This window comes from Lytechinus variegatus, chromosome 2 (genome assembly GCF_018143015.1).
Source record: "Lytechinus variegatus isolate NC3 chromosome 2, Lvar_3.0, whole genome shotgun sequence".
Classification (NCBI taxonomy): Eukaryota; Metazoa; Echinodermata; class Echinoidea; order Temnopleuroida; family Toxopneustidae; genus Lytechinus; species Lytechinus variegatus.
The window spans coordinates 55,794,709-55,816,202 of NC_054741.1; the positions used below are offsets into that span (position 1 = coordinate 55,794,709).

General features: G+C 35.4%; 1 protein-coding gene across 1 annotated transcript in view; it reads right to left on the bottom strand.

Annotated features, from left to right (window-relative positions):
- The window catches only part of LOC121408413, a 30,922-nt gene extending 9,725 nt beyond the window's left edge, over window positions 1-21,197 (bottom strand). The window contains exons 1-7 of the mRNA XM_041599890.1: window positions 20,927-21,197; window positions 19,033-19,251; window positions 17,374-17,465; window positions 15,765-15,829; window positions 14,811-14,925; window positions 12,133-12,194; window positions 7,768-7,892 (exon numbers count right to left, since the gene is read on the bottom strand). Coding sequence (XP_041455824.1) covers window positions 7,768-7,892; window positions 12,133-12,194; window positions 14,811-14,925; window positions 15,765-15,829; window positions 17,374-17,465; window positions 19,033-19,251; window positions 20,927-21,085 — 837 coding nt within the window. The 5' untranslated portion in view covers window positions 21,086-21,197. The remainder of the gene's footprint in view (window positions 1-7,767; window positions 7,893-12,132; window positions 12,195-14,810; window positions 14,926-15,764; window positions 15,830-17,373; window positions 17,466-19,032; window positions 19,252-20,926) is intronic.
- Window positions 21,198-21,494: the final 297 nt, after the last annotated feature.

Below are 21,494 nucleotides of genomic sequence, written 5' to 3' on the forward strand. Positions count from 1 at the left end.
CTTATAATTTGAAATTCTGAATGAAAATAATTTCATATCAAAGATAATAAAAAATATGATGATAATCCGTCAAAATATAAAAATGCGTGATTTTCGACAGTCTTTCAGATTTTACGCTAAAAATGACACTTTCACGCAAAATTGCGCTTGGCATCCGCCCGTACGCTATTCCTGGGTATTTTTGCAAAACTTTTAGCTGGGATGCCAAGCATTAGCAAGCATTAACAAATTTTGCCGTCCAAAGTATAAAAAATCGTTTTGGCCGGTCTACTATCACGTTTCATTCCAGTATGACCTACCATTTTATTGTTACTTTTGCATTTCTACATTTTGCATTTGGGTATGTATTCTCCATCATTGAAGCTACCATAGTATGCTGCCTTACAATAACCGTACATTACACTTAAACTTGGCTGGAGGGGGGGGGGGTGGCAAGGAAGGCTTGAAGTTTAGACTTTACAGTCCAAACAAACCCAACCTAAGTCTGGGGTTTGATGTGTTTTCTTAAATCAATAATTGTCTCTCCCAACCAGTGATTCATCAACCTGTATCTTTCATCTCTGGTTGACTTTATGACCAAATATCTATCTTAGGACTAAGCCCAGAATCACAACAGGGGTTGCTTATGTTCATTCAGCTGAAGAGGAAACATCAATTTCGTTCTCTTTGTTTATCAACCATCAATTTCTTTAAACCTTTGATGAGACACCGATGTTTAGTCTTCATCCCAGGTTTTCAATGCCAGAATCGAAGAAGATTATAGACAAGCGATCTCAACTTTTAACTTGCGTTAGAAATTACAGCTCTATTCTTTGGTGCTGATTGGTGAATTTGTTATTTTAAGAGTTATCTAATCAGTGTAGATGGCGAAAGGGTAGTTTTCAAGAATGTGAGGCAAAGTTTGCAGCATGGTTCAAAAGAGAATGGGTTATGCAACCATCATCTTGTTTTAGCCTAGTAAGCTTCCTTTACTCCCGATTCACCAAAACAATAGAACCTTCATGTGTTCATAAGTATTACATTCAGTACAATAATATGTATATCTTATACCATAGCTCCTTCACCTTCAATGCTGCAACCCTCTGGAACTCTCTCCCGCTTGTCATCCGCACTGCACCCACCATCCAAACCTTTAAGACTGCACTTAAAACGTACCTGATTAACAACTGATTAATTGTATTTCTTAAATGTATAAGTTGAGATATTTAATTCTTGTATAAAATTATGTGAAGCGCTTATGTATTATGCGCTATAAAAATGTAATTTATTATCATTATTACTTAAGTCATCAATATCCACATCACTCACACCTTTAATCTTTAAAAGACTAGAAAACAAGACATTCTCCAAGTCAAAGTAAAACGTATCACTAATTCTCCCTCTTAGATGGTTTATTTTATTTTATTATTATTTTTTCTTGGGGGGGGGGTGATGTTTTGAATTCCCTAACATTTTGACGCATGCATTCATCACAAGTTCAATCTGGCCATATATTATTCTCCTACATCCTGAAGTTGAATTATCCACTTCTTCCATGAAGCAAATACAAACGAACAAGCCTTGCTGAAGACTAGGAACCATGTGAGTGCCTTTTCACACATAAGCACAAAGTTAGACATCCTTGTGTAAAGTCAAACAAAAAGGAATGGGATTAAAGAGTTCTCTATGAGTAATATAAATCAGAACCAAACAGGACAAGGTTCAGCAGGTATTTGGAATAAACATAAATAAGGACTTGTTCCATTACAGTGTTTAGAAACCACATAGGAAGCCATATCTTATGGCCGAATGGTAAAATACAGCAATACTTGTAGTTGCTATTATCACTTTTATTGTCATCGTGTTTATCTTGTTTCATCAATTTATTTCAAGCATGTTGTTACTTATTCATTTGTTTATTTATTTATTTATCATTTATTTATTATTTTTTATTATTATTTTTTTTAATTATTTATCTTATTATTATTAATTATTATAACATTATGTGAGTATAAAGTCAAACTAGGAAGTAAATCTCATCGCATTCATGCATTCCCACTTGAAAATTGTGAGCATCAAAAACATAATCATGAATATTATATCATAATCATAACATATAAATTATAATTGCCTTGAGAGTGAAACTAGAATGCTCTTGTTCTTTACTCTATAAGAAATAATTGGTCATAATCTCATCACAACTAGACCAGATCCTAATATCTTCAAAATCTCTTTTGTTTTGGTTGCTGTCCGCAGGTGCCTTGAATGCTTCCATCAAGGGCTCAAATTAATCAAGAAGCAGGTTGTTATAAATCATTAAGAAACAGGTTTTTATATCATCATTACGAAACTGGTTCTAATATTATCATTAAGAAACAGGTTCTTATATATCATTAACGCTCGTTTAGATATGGCTTTAAAAAAAAAGCTCTAAAACATCCCTGTATACAAATTCAATTGGAAATATGAGCATGAAGCTAACATGAGGTATAAAAAATATGGTGCGAGACAAGCCTTGAAGCATCTTTTGTTGCAAGGCTACAAACAGCACTACATATCAGTGTACCAAGAAAATTCCTCAAAAACATAGCGCAATTCAAAACAAAGTAATACAAAATAATCTTTCAGAGTTGTACAGACAAACTTGTGACTTCATTCAATATGATGTAACAATGCAATCATTGTTGACATTACAATGAAATCTTTAGGATGTCGCCAGGCACGAATCCAGCTTTCACCAATGGGGGGGGGGGTAGAAAAAATATTTTCATACATATTTTCCTGATCGGCTGTTAAAAGCTGATTTTTTGTTGTTGTTCTTTGAGGGGGTAGTCCTTACAATGGTTTTATGAAATTTGCTCGAATTGCTCCAGTGACAATTGATGCGAGCAAGAAGCACAAGCTGAAAATTCTTAATATTCCGACAAAACTTTAGACATTCTAAGCACCTAAATAAACATTTGGTGTGAGCATGAGCTGAAAATTTTGTGACATTTTGACCTAAAATTTGGTCAGTCTAAGCACTGTTTGTAAACCTGAACAAGATATGTAACTAATTTGAGCTGAAAATATTTGATATACTGACCTAAAAAAGGGATTTACCAAAGGAATTGGATGTTATTTCCCTGGCTCTAGCCCCGCAGCCTTTACAGTGTGGAGGTATTTCAAGTAATAAATTCCTGCCAGATACCAATTCACCTCATCTGGGTTGAGTGCAGCACAATGTGGATGAATTTCTTGCCTAAGGAAATTACGCTGTGGCTGGAATTTGAATCCACGGCCACGACCCTGTTTCAAAGTCATAAGACTAATCCTCTGGGCAATTCCTTAAGATGATAAGCCTAAATCCCACTAATCATATAATGTGAGCATGAGCTGATTTATTTTTTTTTCACAGACATCAATTTTTTTTTGTAACAATGAACAGGATGTATCTCTTGCTAAAACACAATATAATGAAGAGCAGAAGAATTTTTGCACATTGACTTAAAAACACGACATTTCATGCCCCATGTTCTGTTAAATTATTAAACCGAAGCAAAATTTTTATCTTTATATAAAGACCTGAAAGTTTGTCTACTATTTATTTCCTTGCCTTCCCTTATTTCATACACTTTTATCAATATCCCTCCCTTTTTTCTCTCTCTTTCCTTTTCTCTTCCCTTCTTTTTTCTTTCCCTTTTTCATTTTTTTCTTCTTTTCTTTGTGCTGGTAATAGGGGAAGAGGGGGCCAAACCCTTGGGCAACCACCTGGATCTGTTTCAATATGTTCACAAGCTTGTTTGCATAAGCTACTTTTCAATAACATTTATAATTGGTGTATTTTGTCTCTCCATATATGAACACACTGATATATGTAGCTAAATTGTCTTGTATCATGTCTGAACGAGGCTTTACTACACCATTTTATGTCCATAATTATCACTGATACAAGATATATACAAAACTTGCAAATGAGATGAGCATTACAAGCAAGACATCTTTTATAATACGAAACTTGAGACTCCATAAAAATTTAGCTCGTCTGAAATTATTAACCCACATGATTTATGGTTTTCTGCTTTGCTTCTATGTTTTTCTTTATAATAAATCATTTCAAGATTCGAAATTTAATTAAAGAGTGTCAAGGATTAAAATTTTATTAGGTAAGATTAGAATGTTATATCTTATCTTGAAAATGATCAATGATTTGAAGAATGCATACAAGAATTACTTCTTATAGGAACAAAGAAACTTCATAAAACAATTCCTATCGATGGACTAAAAACAAATTGAATATAGGATGAAAGTTTTATATATATATATATATATACATATATATATATATATATATATATATATATATCCTACAAGTTCTCCAAGCCCCCCCCCCCTCACACTGTGAGAAAGGAGATAAATTACTGTTGGAATTACTACACCCCTCGCCCCCATCCCATAGAAACATTGGCATTAACGTCCACTTGTAAACTGAACAATCCAACACTGTTTCATTGGCAATTGAGAGATTCATTGTAAAAGATTACAATTTGAGCTGTTCTTTGAAATGAATTTTGTTCCTTTTCTACTCATCTTTCTTAATTTTGGTTTCTTCTCTCCCTTTATATCTTCCTCCTACTCTTCCTCCTGATCTTAGCTTTTACAACATTCCCCCCCCCCTCCTTTTCCTGCCCCTTCCTTTGCACTTCTTCCTCCTCCTTTTCCTGCTCCTTCTTTTGCACTTCTTCCTTCTTCCTCCTCCTTTTCCTGCTCCTTTTGCACTTCTTCCTTCTTCTTCCTTTCTTCCTTCTTCCTCCTCCTTTTCCTGCTCCTTCTTTTGCACTTCTTCCTTCTTCTCCCTTTCTTCCTTCTTCCTCCTCCTTCTTCCCCTTCAACTTATTCAACAATTCATATACTACTTTGAGGATTTTGACATGGCACACGACTGGATTTATTCACTTATTGCAGGTATCAATTAGATACAGTGTATATCACAATGAATTCAGCTAAATAAAAATTCGTTTATTTCCACGATAATACACTCATGGCAAGACAGTTCCATAATTCTCACAATCGATAGGTCAAATACAAATAAGAAAGGCATAGCAAGTGTTTGATCATAGAATTGTGTTTGCATAAGTCTGCACAAATTTGCCTTGTGTGAGTAGTAATGGTATGTAGTGTATAGTTGCATCATTAGGTAGGTAATAGTAAGGCAGAACTAGAAGTGAGCTATAATTTCAAGAGAAAGTCTTGGAAATCAAAGCTAATTATTATCATAACATTAATATATATATTATTTTTACCTATGGACATACATGTATGCAAACAAAAATGTAAAACAATGAAAACCATTTGAAAAAAGACTATGCTTAAAATCCCCATACTGGACATGTAATGTATGATCATTAATAGCTTGGAAAAAACAAAAGACTTGTCTAATGAAGTAATTCAATGTTCATATTGTCTGGTTACTGAGAAATTATTTGTTGCCCACCAAGAGCACCAACACATAATACTTAATAAGCCTTCATATTAAAGCTTGATAGAAAATTGTTGAGTTTGGCTGGAATGAATTTTGTGAATCTTGAGTGGCTAAAAATGTTGAGATATCTACACAAGCAGAATTCTTTAAACTTTAAAGAATGAATCAATTTTAAGGGATCTCCCCTTTGAAACATTACAACTGAGATTTACTGAGTACAACTTGTGAGACCTGTAAGTTTGTGTGTTCAATAAATCTAGTACCCCCTCCCCATACACACACTAAACATGTATATTTTCCAACACAAGATGGCAGTCTTTCACTTCCAGAAATGCTTGTGATCAACCTGTGTGTACTTGGCAGAGTAAACACAACTTCTAGACCAAGTAGGCCAAGATTATAAAGCAATATGTGATTCACTTTTACATCTTGAATTTATTTCTGTGTAAAAAGTAGATCTAAAGTTCCCTCCAATCCCTCTCCTATAGGTATCACAGGCCTAATTCAATCCCCATAGACTCATGTGTTAAAGTGGCACCTAAAAAGAATTCATTAAAAATAAGAAGGAAATTCGAAGGTTGAATGTTTACTACCAGTGGATAGGATAAATGTCTGACATTCCATATCTGACCAGAAAAGGGTACCTCGACCGGCTCATTTTAAAAATAAATCAGCATTTATGAAGACTACACCTGACGGGATCAAATTCATCACATGAGAGAGTAAAATGGCCCTAATTCTTCCGCCATAAAAATTTAGTTCCATAGTGGTGATATATCTTTCAAATAAATTTGGAAAAAAAAGTTCAGTAGGTACCCTCCCTACAATCAGTGTTAGATTGTCAATCATATTCATTCCTTTTTGTCACTCAGCAATATCAAATTTAAAAATTGAGAATGGGTTGGGTTGAATGAATATTCTTTGCCTGCCAGTTGTAATTAGGCCTGTGTGACCCCTATGGAGTAGACTTGCGTGTGAAGGCATGAGGTTAAACAATACTTGACTTGACCCCAGCGGGCTCAATATTTTTATTTTATTGGAAGAATAGCTGATTGGAGAATGAGGAAAAACCAGCAGAGATGCACCATTACGATACCAAAAAAATGTTGGTATCAACCATTTTGAATCCAAAAGATAGGTAATGCCATGTGAGGTTGGGTAAAACTTGTATACATGATATTCTTACTATGTGAGGGACATGCAAAAATATGATATATATATAAAACATTTAAGGGATGCTCTGGGCTGAAAGTATTTATATCTAAATACATAGAGTAAAATTCACTGAGCAAAATGCTGAAAATCTCATCAAAATCTCATGACAAATAGCGAAGTTAAGGCATTTTAAAGATTTGTATTATTCTGGAGAAACAGTTGTAGACATGTCTTCATGAATATTCAATGAGCAAACTGATGATGCCATATCCCCATTTAATCTTGTGTATTTTAGTATATGAAATTAGGTTTATTTATTAATTCTTTTTTCTTCGAGAACCAAAAATATTGGAATAACAACTGATTAAATGCATAAGATATTCATTGCTGCAACTTATTTCATTACAAGGGAGACAAATATCATTCACACATGTATGAAAAATGAAACAAATATGATTTCTTGTAGTAACATTTAAGAGAAAGGAAAGTGGGGATGTGACATCAGCCCATCTAATGAATATTCATGATATATTCATGCATATAACTGTTTTCACAATATATTGCTAAATTTAAAATTCAATACCTTTGCTATTTGTTATCGGATTTTGATGAAATTTTCAGCATTTTGCTCAAGTGAATTTTACTCCTTTTATCTAGATATAAATATTTCCAGCCCAGAGCATCCTTTTCAGTACAATATTCTGTTTTTTCCTCCTTTCACAAACATCATTTTATTAGCCAGGTTGGATTCCCCAATGGGGAAATAATATGTCTTTTGTAACAAAGTGGGACAAACATACTCTAAACAGTGACCATGATGAGGAGGAGAACAAGGATGACATTGATGATGATGGTGGTGATGATGGTGATATGATGATGATGAGGAGGAGGAGGAAGAAGAGGAGGAAGAAGATGATGATGAAGGTAATGATGATAAAGACAGTGATGATGATGATGGTAAAGGAGTAGGACTATGATGATGATAATGATGATTATAATGGTGATCTTGACGAAAAGTAGAATTATGATGATTAAGATGATGATGGTGAAGACGATGAGGGTGATGATCATCACAAAACACTAACACCATCTCTACTCCCTGCCAAGTTTGCCTCTCAGAAGAAACATAAGAGCATTTTCCAAATCTTCAATGAAATGTTTGATCTACTTACCTGATAAAATCTTGTAAGCAGATGACCCATGACCTGCTGTATGCTGACAGTACGAACCACGATGAGAGAGATTAGAACAGGACTGACCAGCTTGTAGAGGAAACGCGTTGCCTTGGTTACATGACCTGAGAAGAGATACATAAAACCAATCCATTACTGCTTGACCACTGCATAGTCTACATGTAATTCTTATAGGCTTAATATACCACTTTCAGTAACTTGCTGATCCGGACCAGCTCTGGGCTAAGTCGTAAAAGTTTGCGTTTATAAATGGCAAGGGCTAAAATAGCCCACGTCAGGCCCGGGCTATTTAGGTACTTTTATTATCAGCACCAGACCAGCGCTATCCCTTACCTGCCAGAGTATTTGAATGGGTGATCGGAAAAGTAGCGTGACTCTGCTATGTAGTTACTGAATGCTTGTGGTGTGCATACTATTTTGGTGTGGGCCTGGTGCAAACACAAAAAAATCATGAGTTACTCAAAAAAGGCCCCCTTGACAGTTATTGCATTAAACCATCAATATCAATAGGTGGATAAAGCTTACAATATTGATTTTGAGATCATCAGAAACACTTGAAAGTACTCCAACAGGTCAAATGCACACAGAGTTCAACACTTTTTTCTCTCTGGGTATATCTTAAAAACTGGAATCTTTGAAAAAAACCTATGAATTTACCAAGTAAATTTTTTGCATTAACATAGGCCTACATGTACCATTTTAGTCTTATATTACACTCATTTCCCATACACCCCTACTGGCCATCAATATATTTATATCGATAATATCAGCACATAACAATATCCCACATCGATTGCTATCAAAGCATTAAACCTGTAACATGAAAGGCTCTTCCAAATAATTATGGTCTCAAAAGTTTCATTACTTTTGTCTTCCAGTCCTGTGCGTCTTGAATTTGAGAGCAAAATCTACATCTACCCTCAGGAAATCCAGTCGCCAGACATTCAGAAAATTGTGAAAAAAATTGCTGATGGAATATCTATATTATTTGGAACGCTTCAGACATCAAACAACCACTGTGAGTATTTGGAACATATTTCTATGTACACCTATAGTCTTGTATACATGTATATATACATATATACCTCGTATAACGTCAGCAGTGAACTCTTTGCAACACCCCTATTTGGAATCAATGAAGCAGGCCTCGGAAACTCCTTTCTATGCAGTATGGTTGGAACTAACCCTTATCGACCACCTAATTTTCTAAGCATCGTACATGCGAAAATATTTATCAGTTTTACCTAGTTTTCATCTCATTTCTGCAGAAAATTGAGCAGATCAGATTCCCATGTTTTGATCAGCGAGTTCGATTCAGTATGCGTATATATTGGCAAACAACGAATACGACGATTTTACATTTGCTCATTTGCACCCTTCTTTTGAAACCGACCACCTGCGATACACTAAGTTTAAAACCGATTCTTGTAGGGGTGGCGAAATATTTTGACTCTTCCAAATCAGTTCTATGATGTCAACATGCTGATCGTCTCACTACTTCCACTGCGACCTCCGGCACATGATTCGAAGATTGACGACGGATATTTGTTCTAAAGCCGTTTCCTATCGGATTTCTTGGCATGAACAACTGTTTTCTGGCAGGGTTCAGGTCTAGTCAAAACAATTTTGATAAATTCTACTAATTTTACCTTTTCCCCCTTCTTTTTCTCTCATACTACTGTTCTTATGGACACTGCGCCTACTCTCCCTCGCACATTGTTTGTAATACGCAATAATTTTAAACATTTGAAAGGACTAGTACATTTGATTGTGCCTGTAAAATGAACAATCTCATAGGTCTAATCAAAGTGTCATTCAAAGCAATCAAGATGTTTGTATCCCTAGGCAAGCCCCAAGACAATACACATTTGTACCAGCAGCAGGTGGACATACATGTAGTCAATAGTATACGTATATGTATGTTGATGGTAAATGCATTACTGGTATCATTGAAACCTGCTTTACTGTGGAACAATTACCGTACACACTATAAATGATGATTGTGACCATCTTTATAAGAATGGAACTAGAGTATCAGCAGAAAATCTCTGATTGGCAATAGGTTATCGTCATTTAGACGATAACCTATCTTGGGATTCTCATACATGTTATGTCACAAAAAAGGTTTCTCAATGTGTTGGTATAATTCACCATTTAAAATTTATTCTCCCTCTTTGTATTTTGTTCATGTTGTACAATGTTTTCATCTTGCCATACTTTATGTACTGTAATTCAGTCTGGGAAATGAAACATCCTTCTAAACTAATCAAGTTGCATAGACTACAGAAAAGGGCATTAAGACTCTGTTCAAACTTATCTTGCTCCTTCACAACCTTTGTTTAGAAAATTCAATACTTTACATATTTATGACATGTATCAACAAATTACAAATTGCCTCACTGATTTTTTTTCACATTCACTGCCTCCTAACCTCCAACTTACATGTATATTCAGTCTTAACAGCTCTTTCTACAGTTATAATACACGGAGCTCTAATATGTTCCATCAGTGGAAGTTTCGTCACATTTGTTACATTGTTCTCTCCATTATGTGAATAACTTCTTCTTTACAGTCTGTACATTTCAATAATGCATTTAAGAGGCTCTATAAACGACATCTTCTCTCTCTTTATGATGCCTAATTGTAAATATGTTTAATTAATTAATTGTTGATATCCCTTTCTTTTTTCAGTTAAAATGTCATTAATTATATACATTGCAAAGAGCACGTTGCAAGTTTTGCTGTGGTTTTGATACTCGGACCTTTGTCTGGCGACAAGCGCAGGTGAATCTGTTCACCCGACAGGTGCGGCTGCATATTCAGAATATTTTTATGGTGGTGTGTGGGTCGCGTGCTTTGGCTGTTGCTACGTCGGGTGTTTATGCTTGACGTAGTAGCGGCTTTTGTGTGCGATCTGCATACTGCCTGGTATGTGCATTGGCTCCCGGCGGGTGGATGGAAACACTTTGTCAGGGCGTTTTTTCATTGCGAAACCTGTATACATGTAATCATGATTGTTGTGCATTTTGGTGCATCCAATTAATCAAGCCTTATTGGCTTTTACGGGTGCACCCTTTCCTTTGTATTTTAAATCATATTTTGTACTTTATTATTTGCATGCTATATATATTATATTTCCTATTTGTATCGTTTAAATCAATTTGATATTTCCAATTTTTACTTGTACATATGTATTCTAATGGAAATAAATAAATGAATGAATGAATGAATTGACAGAAGCTCTTCACAAAATGAAAGACCAATTTCTTGTTTAATGTCTATCGGAGGATTGATAAATGTTTGTGTTTTCTCTTTTCTTTTCCTTGCTGGTTATTGCCCCAGTCAAAAGTTTTGTGTTTACCCTACTTGGCAAATGGGTACAATGTAACTCAGAGAAATGTGAAGCATGGAACGGAAAAGCATACAAATATGTTACTGGAATGTAAATGGGATGCATTAGAAAAGGGATGGGGTTAAATCTTCATAAAAGCTATAAGAAGATTTCATCAATGATTTTAAATTGTATGATATGGCAGAAGCGAGAACAGGACCGAAGGAAATTGTGTCTTTACAAGGATATGTTGGTAAAATTATTTGCAGGAAGTGACATAAAAATATGAAAGTGGATTGGCCTTGTATGTAAAGAATCTATTGAGCATCAGGTTACAATTATGAATAATTCTTCAAGTGAATATGGCTGAATAGAACAAGGTAAAAATAACCAGGGCTCATTTGAGGAGCTGTGCTTCGGCTACGTAAGTCCAGAAAACTCCACCTTTTCATCAAACATGAATTCAATTGATGCTATATAATGAAAGATATTACTACTTTAATATAAAGGGGGATCCATGAAAAACAGTGACCACAACGCTCATACTAATTCCATACCAGATGAATTGAATATGACTCAGTACATGATCGTAAGTCACTGCCAGTGACATTCTCTTTTGATTGTTCCCAGGCTTATTCTAGGACAAATCAAGACACAAGTCCCATGAACAAAAGAGGCAAAGATCTACCCTAATTCAACTTTGTGAGCTGAGTGACCTTACAATCCTTAAATGGTGTAAACCTGGAGATTTGACTGGTAATTCAACTTGTTGCAAGTCAAATGCCAAAATTTCTAGTGTGAGATTATGTCGTTGCTGAAAATGGTGCTTTGGGCGATGTATTGTATTATTTCTGATCATTACCTCATTGACTTTAATATCATTAAAGTCAACCACCCCTGCAAATCAAAGAACCAGATCAAATACAGAAAGTACTGCAGCAAATCATTCATGGAGGGGGGGGGGGCCATTAGAATGTGAAATAAATTACTAATGAGTTTGTATGTTTACTTACTCATACTTGACGTTGCAGTAGATAATACAAGTTGAACTAGTGAAAGATGGTCAAATGATTCACTGTAAGGGCAGAAAATAAAAAAAGGAATTGAAAATATATAAATTCCCCAAAAGAAAGTTAGTTACTAAGTCCAGGGTGAAATCAAATTAACTTTTCAATTACCTGTTAACCAAGTATGTAGAGTAAACATGATGGGTTTGGTTTTAGCACCATTTTGGTGGCCAATATTATGTATCATTACCCGTATTAGACATCTGAACTGGTAATTTATGAAACCGATTTGCCCTAGATTTTCTGAATATTGGGAAGGGATAGGTAGGGGAAGGTGGGGTAATTTGTGGCACTTTTTGCATTTTGCATGTTAGAATTAATATGACTAGTAATATTGTAGAAATTAGTACCTTGCCTTTAAATTTGATTCTTGGGAAATGTTTTTCACCTATATATAACTTTCTACCCCCACACTGAAAGTCATCGTGACCTTTGAAAAAACGATGTCAAATGGCTCAACTTGCCCCATCTGTGGGGTAAGTTGTGCCACCATCTGGGGTAAGTTGAGCCACAAAAACTATGTACAAAATGTATGCGGGAAGAACCAGGATGTCAATTTTTCATTTAAAGTCTTTTCACTTTCTAATTCTCTATAAATACTAACATCTTCTAAAAGTAAAAGAACTGTCATGTGAATTTGCTCCTTTCTGCCTGCATATCAATGGCTTTTTATGTTTTTTATTTTTTTTTATTATACATCACCATAAGAATTAACATGGCTCAACTTGCCCCATGTTGATTTGGCTTAAATTACCCCAGTCCGAACTTATTGCGATATTTTCACATCCACACATTTCTTATGCATTCATCATGTAAAAAACTATGACAAGAATGAGAATCCATGCCTGGACTAACAATATTGTTCTTATTTCTATAATATATTCAAAGACGTGTTTGGGTAAAAAGCACTTATCTATTTCACACCCTTTTTTACTTTTTTGGCTGAAATTTGTATTTTTCCCTCTAAAAAAGTACTTTTTGTTCAAAGTTGGAAATAAAGTGGGTGGATTAAGGGTTATGCAATGGGTCATCAATACATGACACCACCACAATGTCTGACTCATTCATTATTAGCCTGGGGTGGTGGCTCAACTTGCCCCTATGCTCAACTTACCCCGCCTTCCCCTATATTGTTTGTACTTTGCTCGGTCTCTATGCGCATATTGACTTTGCATGCAGAGACGACACAAAATACATCTTTGTATTTGGAAAATAATGGTCTAACACCCGGGCATTTGAGGATGCGTAGAAAGAGAAACGCTTCGTAATATCTGCACAGAAACAGTATACATCATATATGGGGACGCGATCTTATAATCACAAGTACGTCATTATCGTAAAGTGCACAGCCTGGCCCCTGATATAAATATGACGCAGTAGAACCGTATTCTTGAAAGAAATATTTCGATTTTCAAGATGTTTGCTCTAGATGTCTGATTTGGATGATAATAAAAATATGGACTGGCTTTTCTTTAGGAGATCATCAAATATATTGCCCTTAAAAGAACCATTTTGCCCTCATCTAAAGATTCAGGCCAATATGATTATTTTGGGGGTAATATATTTGATGTTCCCCTCAAGGCCAGTCAATATTATATAATGATAATCTAATTTGGTTGATCTCTTGTATTATAAAGTTACTTTTCCCTAATTAATATCATGATTTCAATCTGGATATTCATGATTAGACAAATGAAATTAAAGCATGGAATATTTCAATCTTGAGGTTATTCACAGAAATTATTTCAAAATAATGTATTTCATTTTCAAGCAGATATTTGAGATTCTTGTGAGAGCAGTTGGCTATGGGTAGACTGTGTGTGACTTTTGTGAATTATGTTGTGCATGGTTTTGACTAATGACTTTTAATCCATGGGTCAGGGCTTAAATCTGACCCAAAGAGTTTAATTTCTTCAGCTAGAAATCATTAATAACATGCTATACATAACAAAGGTGAGGTAAATGAGAGCCTGGCAGGGATTTATCTTTGAAATGCAGAGTATGTAGCAGCTGCTCTACTAATAAAGCCAGGGTAACTATGTTGCTCTGTTGTAGAGTGCTTTTTAATACTGATTTAATTGACTTTATGAAGTGCGGCATTATTATGAGTATTATTATTATACTATTATTTTATATTTTTATTTTACATAAACGTGTGAATTTTTAGAATTGACACCACTAATTAATCACTCCACCCCTTGGATAGGATAATTAGCAAGACCTTTCTTTGAAGAAATATCATTAAAAAACTCTTTCTTGTGAAGAAAAGACCATTCACAAGGCTCCATTCACAAGGCTTTTCTTGTGAAGAAAAGAATGTTAACAAGGCATTTCTGGTGAAAAAAAGATCATTCACAAAGTAATTCTTGTGAAGAAAATATCCTTCACATAGTCTTTCTGGTGAAGAAAGGATTATTCACATAGTCTTTCTGGTGAAGAAAATATCCTTCACAAAGTCTTTCTTGAGAAAAAAAGATCATTCATAAAGTCATTCTTGTGAAGAAAAGATCCTTCACAAAGTCTTTCTGGTGAAGAAAAGACAATTCTCAAAGTCTTTCTTGTGGAGACAATATTTTTCATTGAAAAGGCCTTTCTGGTGATGAAAAATGAGAAAAGGGACTTACTCAGACCACTCCTTTGGTTCTGGAAGGGGATTATGAATAAGATTAGATTCATAGACTCCAGCACACAGGGAACCTATCATGCACAGGCAGACAATGGAACAATTGGATATGATACCTGAAATAATAGGAAGAATTAAGAAGTACTTTAAAATCATTCAACAGAGCTGCATCAAAAGTGTACATGTCATTTGATTATCACAAGCTATAATATCATGATATGGCAAATAGCATAAAAGATGAATGCTTACAAAATGATAATCACATACATGTATATCATATCTTTAGCCTTCTAGGAAACTAGATGAATTAGTGAGTTTTATACTACTTCTACTACTAGTTATTAATACCACCACTTCTACTATTAATACTATCTCTACTACTCCTACTACTACTACTACTTCTACTACTACTACTACTACTACTACTACTACTACTACTACTACTACTACTACTACTTCTACTACCTACTACTACATTACTACCTGTACTACTATTACTACTACTACTAATATTGAAGAGTAGACAGCATCTGCAAGAATTGTCCTGAAAAAAAAAAACACCCTCAACAAGGATTCAAGGGCAGGTCGCTAAGACACTAAGTTTACACAATTTTTTGCAGACATCCCTGGAGATGTTCCTAATTTGCACACTCTAAACAGGGATTTTGTGCAGATGTCCCAGATTTGCAAATTACATACTTTATTCATGTTTAAGGCTATCATGATTTAGGGGCATTTTCTCATTTTTGGCATTTTTTGACACCCTACTCGCATTCAGCACATTTTGCGCCTACCCCAGAAACACACCCCTTTCCACATTTTTTTTCTTCTTGCAGATGATGCCAATGGCAGTCAACCCTCCCATCCCAATCAGGCTACAACGTATACCACACCAAGTCCAATAGCATTTATTTTTTATCATTTTCTTCATAAATCACAAATTTCCTATTCTTACCGTGATCAGCTTTGATCGTCATAGCAAGATGGATGACAGAAACAAGAATGATGACCAATAGTATGCTGCGTGAAAATGAAATGACAAAGTGAAACATTAAATATTACAAGGTTCCTCCATTTCAATTGGTAAAATGCCACTATGCATGTATAAACAGTAATTTAATTTATTTTCCATTGTGTTACCAATTTCAAGATCTCAAATATCAAAATTTTGAATCAATGATGTACTAACAAAAGGCAGAGAAACTCTCTAGGTGTTGAGGTACAAATAATGTCAGTTTTATTACTTTTGTAAAAAACAAAACAAAACTTCAGGTCACAGTGAACTTCCCCTTCAGTTTAGATTCCAACATGAACACAAGAAGTGAACTAGAAATCACCCAAAATGACGGCTACATTAAACATTTTCAGGTTTTTCACCCCACTGGTAATTCAAAGGAGGTGCATCAAGGGAGCATTTCATGCATATTTGTTGTCTGACGAGTTGTCAGATCTGACAATTTTCCTTGATTTTTATTGGCTGAGAAGCACTGTTACTATAGTAACTGTTGGATAAAGCCCTGTTTGTCTTGATGAAATGTCTGACAAGTCCTTTGATGATATGCTCCCATGGTGGCCATTTCATATTGAAGCATTATAATTTTACTCCCGATTCATGACCCATTTATTTCCATCAGCTAAAGTTCAGAACTTCAGACCAACTCTTCCAAGATTAAAATCATTGTAGTAGACTACTGAATTCTTTAAATTCCCTTTCATTCATTTCATTTTAATCCATTTTCAACCGATCACACATCAGTTTGCTCAAATAAATGCTTTGTATAGGGGACCACTTGGTTCTAGTAGGAAATGGATTATTATCAAGCATCTCATACTTTTAGAGGAAAAAAAGAAAAATCAGACAAGTTGATACGTGAAAGTTTGAACAATATCTGACAAACAATTAGAAAGTAATGAATTTTTAAAAGTTGTAAAAATTGTTAATCACTATACCCATGGAGATTTCAAATTGGCAACATATGTGATGTCATAGTGATGTAAGGCAAGGGCTACTCTTCCATGTACTCCAATACATAAAATGGCTAAAACGTATTTTTTTTTTCAAAAGTTATACTTCAAATTATGATTTTCTTTCATGAGGACATAAAACAATATACTAAAAATATCCAGGGGAATTGATATTTAGGAGAAAACCGCAAATCCCTAATAATTAAGTACATGGCCTATGGGAAAGTTGTCCTTGCCCCTTGTCATAATTTATTCACCCAGTTGCCAAAATGAAATTTACATAGTCTTAGGGATCTCAATTCTAAAGCAGCCATAACTTTCATATCGCTTGTCCGATTTCTTTCAAATTTGGAAAATTCTTTCTTCTGTATTTTTCTCCTTTCCAACACAACATTTATGACCAAGGCTGGGTTTCCTGTTAATAATTTTGCTTCCATTATTAAAAACACAACATTTGGAGTATCTCATTTAGCACAAGAACAGGACTGTCACCAGTCTTGCATGAAGTTATACTTAACCTACTAGCAGCTTTATGAAACAAAACCCTGGATAGTGGGGTCTGGAAGAAAAATAAACAAAAACAAGACAGACAATCTCACCATGTGATTGGCTGCGACCCTGTCCTGTAGATACTAATGGCGAAGATGAAAGAAGCTGTATAGGCTATGACTGTTGTTGTGATGATTAGACCCTGTTTAGTGATACAAAATGATGTTAAGTATGAAATACATTGATTAGAAATAGTTTGCAAGAGATATCGACATAAAGTTTGGACATTTTATGAAAAGCATCCAAGTAAACAAAGATCAGTTTCAAAGAAATGTGGTAATCAATTATAACATTTCATGATCTTGTCCACATTGGAAGTATGATTTGGATTGTGTGGAGAAATCATCCGAGAAAAATAATCCTTTGGAGTTGAACAATATATTTTTAAGATGGACTATCAAAGAGAGAATGCAAAATTGGGTCAATAATTGCACATAAAGGTTACCATAATAATCATAGACTTTGAGCAAAGGATAAAATAAAATAAAAATAGTGTGGAGATGACATCAGCTCACTCATTGCACATTCATGAAAATATGCATAGAACTGTTTCACCGAAAATTTGCAAAGCTGTAAATATTACTTGTCAAATTCTGATTAAATTTTCAGTGTTTTTGCCTGATTTTACTGTTCAAATCATTTTACTTTCAGCCTCGTGTACCCCTTTCAAGATTATTTCAATGTCTGCAACATCAAACAGATTTCAAATTTAAACCTAAATGTTTGGGGCTAAGTGTGGACAAATGAATGTATAATGGCGTAGGGATTTGGACTTCAAGCGCTTAAATCAGAGATATGAGGGTTCAAATCCTAGGCCTACTCCTGGGCCTCACTGCATAAAAGTTACCATTATGGTAATTTTGCCTTCCAATGGTAACTACCATGGTAATGCTGATCAACAGCCAATCAAAATCAAGGATTCCATGCAAGTTACCATTGTGTGTGATAGTTACCATAATTTCTTTCAAGAAATGATTTAACCATATTATTATGCTGCTTTCAAAGGTGAGCTAAACGGGCTCTGGTAGGAAGTTTTTCCTCGATATGCAGAGCATGTAACTAGAAAAATACAAAAATCTTAGGAATTGGGGAGGGCCCTCTTTATCACCATCCTTCTGCTCCCTTGCCGAGCCTACTGATTTTAATTTGATATCAGAATTACATGTATCAGTATGTGATCACGCTTCACTGGAGCATCTAGTATCAATGACAGATTTTTCAGCACAAACATATCCACAGATCATATATCATTTGGCACAAGGCTTACTTTACTTCTTTGTTATATATTTTGAAAGTATAAAAAAAAACCAGGGTTGTGTAATATACAACTGGCTTCCCACCAATAAAATGATTGCAAAATCCTGAAATGGCAGATTATCAATTAGCACATCAATTACCCTCCCCTCTCCAATTGTTTTTCTTAAATGAGGACCGATAATGAATTATCAATACAATAATCCAAATTCAAAGGCAGGGGCCACGGAAATGGGGGGAGGGGAGGGGGGCATCCAAAACCATGTGCAAAAACGTAAAAATGACCATATGATTGTGTTTTTTTGGAATGGTCAGCCCCCCCCACTTTGAAAACTGTGGCCCCTTAAACGAGTTATTTTAAATCTATCTATTTAAACCTATCTATTTTCTCTATCAAGAGAAAATTGGGTTTGTTTCCCCTTCTGAATACAAACAAAATCATCACCCATACATACCTTGGCAAGAAGCTCATGATCATCAATGTGGTCCGTTACCTCTTTGCTGAGCCTCATAGAGATTCGAATCACCCCGATGGCTTCTACAAACAAGATCAAGGGTTCCGTGATCCAGATCAGCTGACCGTATAACCAGACCAGTGGGTAGGGTACAATGCTAATAGGAAGACACATGATGACCACGAAGAATCCAATGGTGAATACAGGGAGAAGGAAATTCTGTGGTGGTGGTGGAAACAGGAGAAGAATGTGTCCATTGTGGATTCAGTATTTGAATTTTGTCACATTCAGTATTTCAGAACAAGGAAAATACAGAATACACGTACAAGAAGAGAAAGAAGAGAAGAGCGCTTAGAAACTCCCTGTATTAAGCACTATATAAATACAATGTAAGAGCAAAATCATAATTACAGTGAATACACGAAAAGGGATACACATGTAACCCTGTCCTGAATGAATGCTGCATACAGGCTACCTGGTGGTCCATAGCCGAGGCCCTAGGCTACAGGTCTTCTTAGTCCAATCTTCCCAAACTCTATAGGTCAGAATTATACAAAATCAAAATGAAATATTACGTGTAGATTAAGCAAGACTGTAAATTGGCAAAATAATGGTTCATAACGCAACTTGAACATTTTAAGCAAACTCCATGTTTGAAAAACAGGAGGTGGCGTAGATCTCAGATTTAGCGATATTATGGATTATCATTATCTTTGTTTTTCGCCAAGCTACAAAACGTGTACTGAGGATATGCGTCTTTTAGCTTGGCGAAAAACAAAGAACAAGATGGCAACGTAAATATCATGGCAAGGTTTCCCCGTCTTTTCATAATATTTTTCTTGTTTTTTTTTTTATGAATTCTTGTTTAATAATGGAATCAATATTGTAGAAATGGCGGAAATGAAGTTGTATCCCATTTACATGATTAAGGGCTAGATCTTTTAGAAGGAAAGTAGAAATCTTGGGGCAAAAGTTTGTTTTTTCATGGTACACGCACATACATGTAAATGGGATGCAATTCCTGGCTCCGTGGACAGTAAGCACACCTTAGTCTAGAGAATGATTAGGAGGCTCCTGGCCTGGCTAAGGTGGCCTGACACAACTATGGCAGTGAGTCCAAACTTCGCGTGTGTCCATACTTCGCAGACGGTGTCATTATCTAAAAAAACTAGCCAATATCCTAAAAATCTGACATCATCAACGTGAACAGTGACCTAAAATTACCCTTTGGCGTAAGTTTCTTCAGGATGAGTTCAGTATTCATGAAAATATTGATAGACGTTGGGCAAATTTGTCACCGTTCGCACCCGTTTCAAAGATATCTAATATTCTCATGAAGCATCACGATTATGTGGTACTGACTGATTCTATATCATTATGTTGTCAATCTGATATAATATCGCACCTTCCCGCACCTTTTGAGCTTGTGACTGAGTTTTTGTTAAAATCTCCTCAAATTAAAAGCTTTGGTCCACGAAGTTAGGTCACACTTTTTTAGAACGTTTTTCCAGCACAGCGCGCATTCGTCGATCGGAATAGAATTTTGAGATCATGATACCGGCGAAACCCCCTGACCTACTTCATATTTTCATCAATGATTTTATAGTTTACGATCTTGCTGTCAATGTTTCAATTATTTCTTGAATTGGTCGTGTATAAATTGTGAATATTTTGTGAACAAATTTAAGCCTAAACAAAATTTTTGTAAAGTCTGCGAAATTCGGACATCAAGGCAACATACATCAAACAAAGCACTATCACAGTATCAGCACTTGGCATGCCATGTAAACTATTCCATAGATATAGAACACTACAAATGCATTAACAACTTTATATTGATAAATTGATAATGATCTGATGATAGGTCGATAAGCATGATAAGGTAGTTTCTTACCACAAATTTCTTCATGAAACTCTCCAGCATCGAATACAACATCATGAGAAGAGAGAACCTGAGAGCAGTTTCTGGGCCACAAAAAGACCCCACGACTGGCATAGCAATTATCCACAACAGTGGCAGAAAACCGAGAATGTTGCCACAAGGGAGACACATTTTTGTATCAAATCAGCACGAATTTGGGCCCGAATTGTATTGTACAATTGCAGCTGTAACTTAGACGGTTTGGCCTTGCATTGGCTTATTCGGATCTTGTGTTCCGCTAAATTCCCTTCGCCTGCTGGCCTTCGATCGCGATTGGCTTTGAAATCACCTCTCGTGAGATACTTGTCAGGTGACATGAGGTCAGTCACGTGACGTTGCTTGTCGTCTGCTGAAGCTTTTTAGGTTATTTTAATTTTTTTTTTTTTTTTTGGGGGGGGAGGAGGCAAAACCATAACAAAAGGGAACCTAGTCTTAACAAGGGACGGGTATACATGCAACCAAATTTAGAAAATAATCTGTTGAAAATCCCCAACCCCTAAAAAGAGACCCTTATTAGACATGTTAGATTTCACGCAAGGGC